This window comes from Coffea arabica, chromosome 5e (assembly GCF_036785885.1).
Source record: "Coffea arabica cultivar ET-39 chromosome 5e, Coffea Arabica ET-39 HiFi, whole genome shotgun sequence".
NCBI lineage: Eukaryota > Viridiplantae > Streptophyta > Magnoliopsida > Gentianales > Rubiaceae > Coffea > Coffea arabica.
Window position 1 is genome coordinate 50,334,718 of NC_092318.1, and position 11,927 is coordinate 50,346,644.

General features: G+C 34.9%; 1 protein-coding gene across 2 annotated transcripts; it reads left to right on the top strand.

Annotated features, from left to right (window-relative positions):
- Positions 1-6,226: 6,226 nt before the first annotated feature.
- On the top strand, positions 6,227-10,792 carry LOC113688040 (persulfide dioxygenase ETHE1 homolog, mitochondrial). Of its 2 annotated transcripts, XM_027205637.2 has the most exons (9): positions 6,227-6,763; positions 7,563-7,691; positions 7,877-7,984; positions 9,083-9,217; positions 9,513-9,554; positions 9,698-9,757; positions 9,836-9,889; positions 10,273-10,297; positions 10,382-10,792. In XM_027205637.2, exons 1-9 carry the CDS (start codon positions 6,509-6,511, stop codon positions 10,471-10,473), a joined length of 900 nt encoding a protein of 299 aa, XP_027061438.1. In that variant the 5' UTR covers positions 6,227-6,508; the 3' UTR covers positions 10,474-10,792. The 2 variants fall into 2 exon arrangements, with proteins under 2 accessions (XP_027061438.1, XP_071905165.1); XM_072049064.1 differs by lacking the exon at positions 9,698-9,757 and having other exon boundaries at positions 6,268-6,763.
- Positions 10,793-11,927: the final 1,135 nt, after the last annotated feature.

Sequence of the window (11,927 nt, forward strand, 5' to 3'; positions counted from 1 at the left end):
AGGCTAAACGCAAGCTTGGTTTGTACTCCCTCCCTTTTTTTATAACTGACGTTTAAGGTTTTGCACACCAATTAAGAAAAGTTTTTCATTGCTTAAATCTGTACACTACTTTCCTTTTGTACCCTCATTAATTGTCAAATTCACCCATGTTTTCTCTGACTAGAGTACTAAATGGTGCTGTTTTACTAAGCTAAAAGCAATGCAATTACTAGGGTTGTTACAAAGAGAGAAGCAATAATTACTAGGAGTAGTAATTAAGAACCCTGTATTGGAAAAGAGAGATAAAAGGATAAAATTGTGAAAAAATAATTAATACTGTATGGGGATAATAAAACGACAGATAAAAGTACACTAAAGCAAATTTCTTAAACGTCAATTATAAAAAAAGGGAGGGAGTAACTATCAAATAAAAATGTTTATTGGACCTAAGACGGAGAGGACTCCAAATTTTTATGAGGGCCCTCTTCCTTTTAGCTTTACTTTTTTGATTCTCTTGCATGATCCGTTATGGAAGCGGGGTATATCAGTATCTCCCAGGTGCTTCTTACACGCCCTTTTAGCTTTACTTTGTGTCTGGGACGAGGATTCAATTCTTTTTTTTTTTTTTTTTAAGCAAGGATTCAATTCTTCTTAATCTATTCTTATAAGAATTTTGCACTAGAATATAGGATGATATTTTGTTTTTATACTGTACCATCTGTATATGTTTCAAGGGAACGTTTATTTTAGAAGAACATTTACTCTATAATCTAAATATTCAGTTTCTCTTCTTTCTAATAGGCAAAGAATTAAAACGCCTAACTAGAGTCAATTTGTTAATGAAAATATCCATAAAAATTAGTCTCTTTTTCTTTTCTGAAAAACAAAATTTCATGTCTCAGTAATGTACATCTAGTATAGCTTATAAGCACTACAAATGTACATCTGACTCGCTCTCCTGCATCAGCACCAGCACGCATAATAAGTCTACCATAAAAATGGCGCGGCCACTCTTGTGGCTCTGCTTCAAATCCAGACGGGTGCGAGAGCACCCGTCTGGTCCGGTGATGGTTCTGTCCCCATCGGTCCTCATAGGTTCAGTTGAGCCTTTCCCGTAGATAGAGTAGGAGTAGGAGTAGGAGTAGAAGTAGAGATGACAATCGAAAAAATTAAAAAAAAATAAAAATAAAAATGGCGCGGCCACGTGGCCGCAGCGCGTATATCCTGAATTTCCTCGGAAAGACCATGGCCCACTTCACTAATTTACCAGTCTGCTTCTCTTCTGGGCCCAATTCTTGCAAGAGGATTAAACTATACTAAAAAATTACTCCTCAATCCTCTATTCAGATTCTTTGCCGCAATCTCCTCCCTTCGCCCATTAACTATTCATTCTTTTTTCCTTTTTTAACTTGCTGATTTGAGCATGTTTTACCCGCGTCTATTGTTGTTGAAATTTTCGAATTCTTTTCTTTTACCTTTTCCGCCGCCCCACAACTTTCTTGATCGATAGAACAGAAAAAATTTTCTTTCTTTTTAGTGATCTTGTACTGCTTTTCCTCCTTCCTCCCCATCAATTTGTGTGCCCATATCTTTTTGTCCAATCCTCGTGTTTCGCAAAGCAGATAACGGTAGCTGTCGGCATTGACATTTGGGTACTCACTTGAGATTGGCTTCACTCCTTACCCCCTTTAGAGCTTCATTACGTAACCATTTGACTTTGATCCAACGGTCAAGAATAGCTTCACAGAGTGCTTCCATGCACGTGCACCATCGGACATTCAAATCTCACCTGATGTATTAAGAGAAAGCATACTGTTTCATTTCATCAAAAATTTTGGAGAGTGTAACAGTGTACTTCATTCTGTATTTGATGTTTTTTTTTTTTTTTTTAATAAAGAGGAGTGAGATTTAGAAAGTACGAAAGGAGAAAGGAATATTTAAATTTAAAATTTCTAAATTTTGGAACTCCCAACTTTTAGCCATTAAACTAAAACCTCCTTGGCATCGTTCATTTAAGTAGGTTTTTACTTCAACTTTTCCTTCTTTTAATCATTTGCTTTGATAACAGAATATTCTTTGCCAATGAAGTTTGTTTTTCTTCACAAATTCAAAGTTGAAACAATGCCTTACGCCGTTAACATCAATGCAAACGTGTGACAAAGCGCAAGACGAAGTCAGCCTAACTTATCTTCGTAATTAAACCCAAGATACGTAACCAAATTAGATGATTTGGACATTTCTAAAAAAAAATAAAATTAGATGATTTGCATCCTTGAGTATTGGTACAAGTTACTCCCAAAAAAAAAAAAGAGTAGTATTGGTACAAGTGGCACATCGAGGAATTTAGCTAAATATCCATGGCATCACTAGTTAAGTGGAAGGTCACAATTATGTATTAATCTTTCTAATCTTGTGTCCCTTTTCTAACAGATTATATCATAGTCTCCAAACCCAAACCCCACGAAAACACATCCCTGTTGAGTGCTGACCTGCGTATCTAGAATACGCATTTCACCAGGTCCATTGGTTCTTGGCTAGGATCATAGTTGGAAAGGTTGATTAATATGATAATATTGATTTAATCTTCTAACCTTGAAAATGTTCACTAAGATAGTCTTCTAACCTTGAACATGTTCATTAAGATAGTAAGGGTGCATTTGATAAAACTGAAATCTGAAATTTGAAATCTAAATCCATTAAGTTATTGAATTATTAAATATAATATATTTGAGTACATATCATATTTAGTGATAAGTGAATAATTTATCACTTAATTATGGGAGCAAGTTTTGCTTGGAAAATTCACTGCCACTTAATTAATTTAGATGTTCAAATTTTGGTTATTAAACGACCTGAATATGTTCATATCTGAATCTATTAAGTTTAAGTATTGAATTGGTTATCAAACAGGGTCTAAGATTCTCATCTTTTGCGTTAATTTCTGAATGGAGTATGAAATGGGTCTCAAGGAGAAAATTCTTTATGTCATTTGCTCTATCAAAGTTACCACGTTATGAAATTTCATAGTTTGAGAAAAAAGGGAAAAATAAAAAGGATATGAAAATTCATAGTTCAACAGAAAAGGAAATGTGTGTATATATACACACACACTCTTAGGGTCTGTTTGGTTGGAAGTAAAATGTTTTCCTTGGGAAATATTTTCCGTGGAAGTAATTTTCCATGAAAATCATTTCCCTTTCATCATTTTCAGGTGTTTGGTTAGTTTATTGAAAATATTTTCTTACTTCACTTTTCTGGTGTTTGTTTAACTTTTGAAATATTTTCACTTTTATCTCTATCTTTACTTTCTACACATTATAACTATATACTTCTTCCCATGCAAAATAAGAAAATTTATCTCATTGTTTAACTTTAAAAAATCTTGGAGAAATGTATATATGAATAAAAAATATCTCCTTAAGCAATAAACAAATTGCTGGCCATTTAGTGTCAAATATCAATCACATGCAATGCTTATTGTGACATATATCTTGCACTCTCACTGCTGAAAGTTTATCTAGAAAAGAATGTCCCTATTATACATAATTAATTACTAACATATGATGAGCAGGATGATGTTTTTTTTTTTTATTTTGAATATACTAGGGGGAGGGTTGGGTTGGGTTGGGTGGTACGGGGGAGGGAGTGTAAGGAAGAGGTCTTGGGTTCGAGTTCTCCTGTTTACACTAAAAAAAAAAAAAGAACATACTACAAGATGTTTTCAGTAAGTTTGGAACATACTACAGGCGGGATGCATGCATTTCTGAAAACAACTTCAGTAAGTTTGGAAGGGAAGTTGTTTTCCATAAGATGAGTGAAAATATTTTACATAGGAAAATGTTTTCAGTAACTTTTGTGCAACCAAACACGGGAAATTAGGAAAATATTTTCCTGGAAAACATTTTCATCCGAAACAAACGGACCCTTAGTGTAAAAAATTTTTTGTTACGCTAACACGTATATGACATTAATCCAAAGCAAAGTAAAAAGAATGACGAAAGTCCTCTCTTTCTTGAAGGTTGTTTTCTGAAAAATAAAAGTAGGACTAAATCCTGAGGCTTTACTTCCTATTGTGAGGATTTTTTTTCCTTCTTTTTTTTGGGTTCTAGGGAGAATTTAATCCTTATAAAGGGGAGAGAGGAAGTCAAAGATTTTAGTATTAAAAGTAATGTCTTTACGAGCTTAGCTGAATTGGTCACACATTAATTCCAAAAACTAATAGGAGGAGAACTTTTCAAGGTAAAATTTACCAACGTAAATTCAAGGCGTTGAGTCGAGTGTTGATTTCTATAACGCAATAAAAGAACCTTGGGCCAGCTCACTGTTACTTCTCGCTTTAGGGGCCCGATTCCCATTCCCGATCTCGTACACCCCTTTTACAGGAAATTGCAAATTGAGCCTTGTAGTAAAATAATAGTGAGAGCTGCCTCCAGTGCTCCATCCCTTTTCTTTCTTTATTTTTCTCTTGTGGTAAATAAGGGTTTTAGAAAGAGAGACTGGGGAATATTTTCCAAGTCTTAAGGCTTACCCCTCGGAATCTGAATCAAGTGATGTATATATAGCCTTTGGTTACAGCTCCTAGATATGTGCTTGATCTTCCCCATAAATGATAAAAACATCTCGAACTTGAGAAACGAGGAGGTATCCTCCATTCCAATATTCCATTGATCAAGTGATTTCAGTCCAGGACTAGCTTTCTACAACCAATTGAGCATCAATTTCCACAAACAATATGAGTTTAGGAATTTTGAGATTGTATGCTTTTGCTCATATTTTTCCTGAATGAAGCAAACATGACATAGAAGGAAAAACCCATGTATCCCTATGTTTTTCTCTAGCATAGATTGCTCTACTAGTGTGTTTTTCTACAACACTATGCAATTTCCCACTCTAAAATCACAAAAAAAAAAAAAAAACCATTTAAGCTTAAATATTATGTTTTTCTACTATTACCATTTAAGTGTCCCTATGTTCTTCTAAAATTAAAAAAAAAAAAGATTTAGAATGTTATATGGAGGGTATTATCATCATATTTTGTCTCATTTGTTTTATTTTAGTATAAGCACTTAATTTATAAGCAAAATTTGGATATATACATATGTGTGTCAAAAAACATTTCATAATATATTTTAAAAGCATTATCATAATTGATGCAAAAATCATCTAATAATTTATATCTACCAAAAACGAGGTAAACCTTCCGTAATATGAGAGAAGCTACGAAAACGAACTTGTTAAGGGTCACTCTTGATGTGCTCCTGCTGCCCGGGTGAGGGATTCAAATCCGAACTTGGCAACGGTATGTGTATACTTCTCCCAGATTGTGGGATGTTCTTCTTAGCATCTGGGTCGGCTTCTTGCACTCTTTCTTGTAGAGTTTAGCAATAGGTTATACCATTGGGTTGGCCCAATCATTAGGCAGGACTCTTAGCCATGTTTGATATTTTAATTCAATATTTAAAATTAATGGATTCAGATCTTTTTAACATATTCAAACGTATTTGATAACAAAAATTTGAGCATCTGAATGAATTAAGTGGCACTGAATTTTTTAATCAAAACTTGCTCATAAAAATAAGTGATAAATTATTCATTTATCACTTAAATTGACATACACTCAAAATTCAAATTTAATAATTTAACAATTCAATAACTTAATGGATTCAAACATCAGATTTCAATTTTCAGATTCCAATTTTGTCAAATGTAGCATTAGGCTTTGTTTGATAACCCAGTTTAGTACTTAAATTTAATGGATTCAGATCTTAATACATTCAAACCGTTTGATAACCAAAAATTGAACATCTGAATTAATCAAGTGGCACTGAATTTTTTAGGCAAAATTTGCTCCAAAAATTAAGTGATAAACTATTCACTTATCACTGAATGTGATATATACTTAAATGTATTAGATTTAATACTTAATAATTCAATAATTTAATAGATTCAAACTTCAGATTTCGGATTTTAATTTTATCAAATGCAGTCTTAGAGTTGAGGACTGCCAAATAGTATTTACACTCAATTTAATTAATTAAGAATTCATTCCCCATGAAAATAAACTAGAGCATCATGGTATCAGACCACTGGTCATTGCCTAAAGTGCACATTCGGGCGCATTAGAGTGCTGTGCCTCTTGAAAGCGTGACCGAGGAGGTAGACAAGGCTGGGAGTTAACTACCACGCCACAAAGACAAGAAGCAGACAGCATCGTCCGTTGTAACCGCAACAAGCGGTGCCACCGATCACATCATTAAGTCCCAATCCGAAAATCGCACCTGGGAAAGCACGACACCGCCATTTGCCCATTCCCAGTTCCCATCTTGCTTTATTATTGGACAATACCGAACATGATCACGACTGTTTACGCACTAAACAAATCCAACATATCCGAAAACTCCGTCATAATTCATCACCCCAGCCAAGCTGTTATGGACCATGAACAGCTGACAAACAAACCCCCTCTTGATTGAATCGATATTAGATTAGCATTTCTTGTTATAATGCTACTATATTCTTCACAGCACAAATGCTACGCTTTCGATTATTAAGTTTCTCTCTATCTCCAATCTCATCATCATCATCTCCAGTTTTTAAGCCTCATACGCGGAACCGTTTTCTTTTCTTGAAGAAGCTAAGTTCGCAAATGGGTTCTTACACAACGGCGTCTGACTCTCAATTATCAGGCTCAAAGAAGCTTCTTTTCCGGCAGCTTTTTGAGAAGGATTCTTCTACTTACACCTATCTCCTTGCTGATGCTTCTCACCCTGATAAACCTGCCCTGGTATAAATAGTGCTTCTCTTTTCACTTTAGAACTATTTTTTAATACTTATTGTTTGATTTCTGAAATTGTTCGTGTGGCTTTCGGATTGTTTCAAATTAAGGGTGGTGATGAATTAAGTTACTTTGCAAGATGGATTTTTTTGGGAAAAGATTTTGTCAATAAGCTCTGTTTTTGTGTTTGAAATCTTGTGCTTTATAGTTTGAATAGTTTTCAAATTAGTAGTATAAATTTGGGAAATGCGAGTGTTAGGTTGGACTTTTTGGAATTTTTGGTGTGACACATTCATATGGTGGACCACTAAGTGTTTGAAAGAGTGTAAGGTCATGAGAAAAAAAGTTTAGAATCATTAACTGGTTTTGCAATAAAAGTGGAAAGAGACTGAGTTATTTTAATACTATTATAGATGAAGATCATAAGACTGATCTCGTGAAATGAGAACTGAAACAAGTTCGGTTCCCTGTCATGAAAGGTCCGGACTTGCCTGGCCATGGAGGCCAAACAATGCTCCGAGCTCAGGTTTTCCTGATTGTAACTGATGGTTTTCATATTGTACTTTCTAGTTCCAATTATATTCAAGTTTTGCCCTGATACCTTAGACAGGAGAGATGTACCATCCTGCAGTTATTGTAGCAAGATTGGCTTTTAAACCGATTTGTGTAATGCGATTCATGTACGAGTTTAAATTGTGGTTATGATGCTTCAGACGTCTCTCCCATGGAGAATAATACGTCTATTAGTTGATTTTCTTTGTTGTTTTAAGATTTGAAGGGTATGTTGATTTGAATACTCCAAGTGCAGTTGGTTGACCCAGTAGATAAAACAGCAGATAGGGATCTATCTCTTGTTAAAGAACTTGGTTTGAAGCTTATCTATGCTATCAACACTCATGTACATGCTGATCATGTTACCGGCACTGGCTTGATCAAGGTAGGCCTTGTATACCTTTTGGACTGACCCTTTTCATGGTTCATTTTGTAATGCTTAACTGGCACTCATCAAAATAACACTAGGAGGACAAAGATACTGTGTTCACTAGATGGCTATCTGCCATCATAAAGTAGATTTTATCAGCATTTCAATTGACTATGGTTTACTTGTTTTCTATACTGTAGAGTAAGGTTCCAGGGGTAAAATCTATCATATCTAAAGCAAGCAATGCACAAGCTGATCTTCTAATTGAACCTGGTGACAAAGTCTATTTTGGTGATCTGTTTCTTGAGGTATGTAGAACACATTTATTCAGTTCTGTCTCATGTCTTACATTGTTAGACATAATGCAAGTACTGCTGCTTAACTGGTTTCTTGTTAAAGTTAGTTGACTCATAATACCTCATGAAGGATTTAACCACTGCATATAGCCTTGATTCCTGAATTATGGTTTGAGCATGTACTACTTTTCATGAAAATGCAACTATTCTTAATTTCATTCACTGTGCGATGGTCAACATTTTAGTAATTTCAATACACTTGAGCCTTCTGATCTCATTATAGCTTATACTAGGTCTTAGGAAAAAAAAAGAAAAAGAAAAAGAACTTTTTGGAGCATTTCTTTTTAAGAGTAAGAATATATTCTATAGCCTATTATTATTCTAAATTAACCAGTAAATGAAAAATTATTCTATAGCCTTATATACACTTGAGCCTTCTGATCTCATTATGCTAAATTATTCTATAGCCTCTTTATGAAATGTAAATGAAAAAAGGATTATCCATTTAAAATGGATAATCCTTATAACAAAATGATCAGAAAATGGAGTTCCTTGTTTCAGGAGTGAGGATGTTTAAAGTAAAATTTATGGTAAGAAACAAAACTGAGATGTTATAAGGAAAAACTGTAGTTATCATATTCATTGTAGACATTTTGTTTTTACTGGTCTCTTTATGAAATGTAAATGAAAAAAGGATTATCCATTTAAAACTGTTAACCATGACAGATAATCATTTAAGCAAGATGAATCCTTGGTTTTGTGATGTGACGTTTTGCAAGAGTGAGCTGTGCAATCATGTGAACGAACAACCTACTGTTGCCTGCCAAAATAGTAAATAGTTGCTATTATGAACTTGTGTTGAATGTTAAGAACATATGAGGTACCTATGGTGTCAAAGTGATGTTCTTGATTTGCATTTATTTTGTTAGTAATCGTCATGTGTTGCACTTTTGCAAGGGTTTAATGAGGGAGATATTATCTGATTTAGTCTATGATAGGTAAACTTACAAGCGTATGAAACTAGGATTTAATTACTTTCTTCAGTTTGGTGGCTAGACTTTGTAATTATGCCTATCAGAGCTGCCTCAACAGCTGGTGTCTGGATGGCAGGTTCGTGCTACACCAGGTCATACATTAGGTTGTGTGACATATGTTACTGGGGATGGGCCTAATCAACCTCAACCAAGAATGGTTTTCACCGGTGATGCTCTATTGATTCGTGGATGTGGTAGGACAGATTTTCAGGTACAGCTTCTTAGCAAGGACGTGTAGATTCATATTTCCTTGACTGTGTCAAATACACTCTTTCTTCCGTAACTCAGAAAAAATTTCCCTTTTGAAGAATATTTTATTTATGATATTTTTTATAGAGCACTAAACACCAGAACTAGGGCAGTGCAGTAAACTATATGTGGATGTTGTGGTTTCAAGCTCAGAAATCCATTTTGTTGTTGAATTTAAGTTGCACACTAAGATCAGAGAATTCAGTTTTCTACTTCAGAGAATCAATTCTGACATTGGCATCTATATTTCCTTTCAGGGTGGAAGTTCCGAGACTTTATACAAATCAGTACATACACAGGCAAGGACTGTAATTATTTCTTGCATATGGGAGTGCTTAAGAGCTTATGGTAGCACTAGGAAGTGAAAAATATTGGTGTCTTTTGTCTTCTCCTTGCTCTAAGCTATGTTTTTCTTCTTACCTCTGTCATCTTGTTGGCATAGATCTTTACGCTGCCAAAAGATACATTGGTGTATCCTGCTCACGACTATAAGGGATTCACAGTAAGAAAAGAATCATTAATATTCTTTGTTCTCACTATACAAACAAATCACTTATGTATAGTCGTTTTTCTTTTCCAGGTTAGTACTGTGGGAGAGGAGATGAAGTATAATCCTCGCTTGACCAAGGATGAGGTAGTTTCCAGTTTCTGTTGATTACGGTTCATTGTCTTGAATGTCCACGTATGCGCAAAACTCTGAGTTGCTTGTTCTCAGAGACAGTATCTTGCCAAAGAAATGTGGTATTGAATAAAAAACCTGGGGATTTCAGGTGATATAGTTGACCTGAAATGTATACATGTCGTCCACTATGCATTAGGAGTCATCCAGAGCACTCTTCCGCGACTAAAAAGTCTGGAGAAATAATCCTACAGCGTCTTGCTTAAGCTTGATCAATGTCATGAATTAATCACAGATCATTTCTTTTTTTCTTTTCTGTCTGAAAACTATATCATTTGTTCCACTGTGCCGTGAATGTCTGTCTGGCTATGGTTCTAACTGTGCGTTTGCTTATGCAGGCCGGATTCAAAGGCATCATGGAGAGTAAGTAATACTTCTCAGTACTAGGAATGAATGCATATTCTACACATTTGACTGAAAATATCATTATTTTTCATCTAATGACAGATCTGAACTTGGCATACCCAAAGATGATGGACGTAGCAGTCCCTGCAAACATGCTTTGTGGATTGCAAGATGTGGAATCCAAAGCCAATTAAAGTTTTTGGTGAGCATATTACCATTCCCTCGGAGGACTTTCTCATCCAAGTGCAGGATTTCACATGTGAATAAGGAAGAGTGAAAACATCTCTGCTACTCGGCTGCATGCCAACCAATGTGTCGCCTGAAGCATTCTTGAAAGTGGTGTACTCAAACTGTAATAATATTACGCAATAATAGGTCCATGATTTTACTGGAAAATGGTGGAATACGCAAAAAACACATCTAACATGCTTGTGCTTAAACTTTTGGCAAAGGGGTCTGTAAATATGCTGAATTCCTGAATAATACTACTGGAAAACAACTGATTGGAAACTACTGATTTTCTTCCTGCACCACTTTAGAGGTAAAACGTCCTGCCTCCTTAAGGAATGAAACAACAGTTCGGAAATGGTAGCCGCCTGTTGAGGATAAGTTGGACAAGGGACAAAGTTCAAAGAAGCTTCCAGGAAATTACTTCTAGTACACCATAGGATTTTTAGTCCATTAGTGTACCACAAAGCTCTTTTAACTCTTCATCTGATAATGCCAAAGATAATCATATCAGGATCAAGAAGACAAATGCAGCGAGAATCATGTGGGATGCCAAGGTCCTCGTCAGACGTCAAGAGCAACCGCACCCGAGCCTGAGTTTGCAGGAAGCATATATATATATGTTAAACGTTCTTGGCCCAAAAAAGAAAAAAATATAAAAAAAATAAATCTAGATCGTGAATACTTGAACTATGATCAGGTCTTGCCCAGCTGGCTAATCCAGACTGATCAAATATAATCATACATATTTAGCATGACAACTGCCAAGCTATTTGGAAACATGTTCTCAGTAGCAGCAAGTCAACTTGTATTACTGAAGCCTCATTCTTTAGGATTAGTTTCATGAATGCACTTGTCTTGCAACCAAATACTCTTAATCCCCAATTGCCATGCTCTTAACCCGCATTGGTTAACAAATTAATCAACGATTTAAACTGTGCCATCATGACCTCATAGGAGGATGTTATGATTCTTCTTCATTTATATTAACAATTTTCATATGTATCTGATCTGATATTTGATTAAAAGTGCAGGACTCATATTTTCATTATAGTTTATTTACATGCAGAGAAAATGCTTAAATACAAGTCTCAGAATTCTTTTACTTCTTCTCCAATTTTTCTCTACTTTTTCTCTTCTTCTCAAAAGGCCTATCTCTTTGGGAGAGAGACCCTATTTTTAATTTATTTTTTCTAATAAATTCTCTTCTACAATTTCTTAATGAGAGTTCTCTATCTCTCCTAAAGGTTACTACTGAATTTTTTTTTTTTGGTTATTTTTGTAGGAGCTACTAGTTAGATTTTGGTGTATTTTTCTTCTTATTTGTTGTTTGATTTGAATTTTATTGACTAAAATTTCACGATGGCAGTGCACAGACTTATTCATATTTTTTCAAATATTTGTATCTATTAAATTGTAG

Coding starts and splice junctions, on each gene's coding strand:
- LOC113688040 (XM_027205637.2), top strand. CDS start 6,509: ATGCTACGCTTTCGATTATTAAGTTTCTCTCTATCTCCAATCTCATCA. Junction 9,218..9,512: donor GTGGTAGGACAGATTTTCAG/GTACAGCTTCTT, acceptor ATTTCCTTTCAG/GGTGGAAGTTCCGAGACTTT. Junction 9,758..9,835: donor ACGACTATAAGGGATTCACA/GTAAGAAAAGAA, acceptor TTTCTTTTCCAG/GTTAGTACTGTGGGAGAGGA.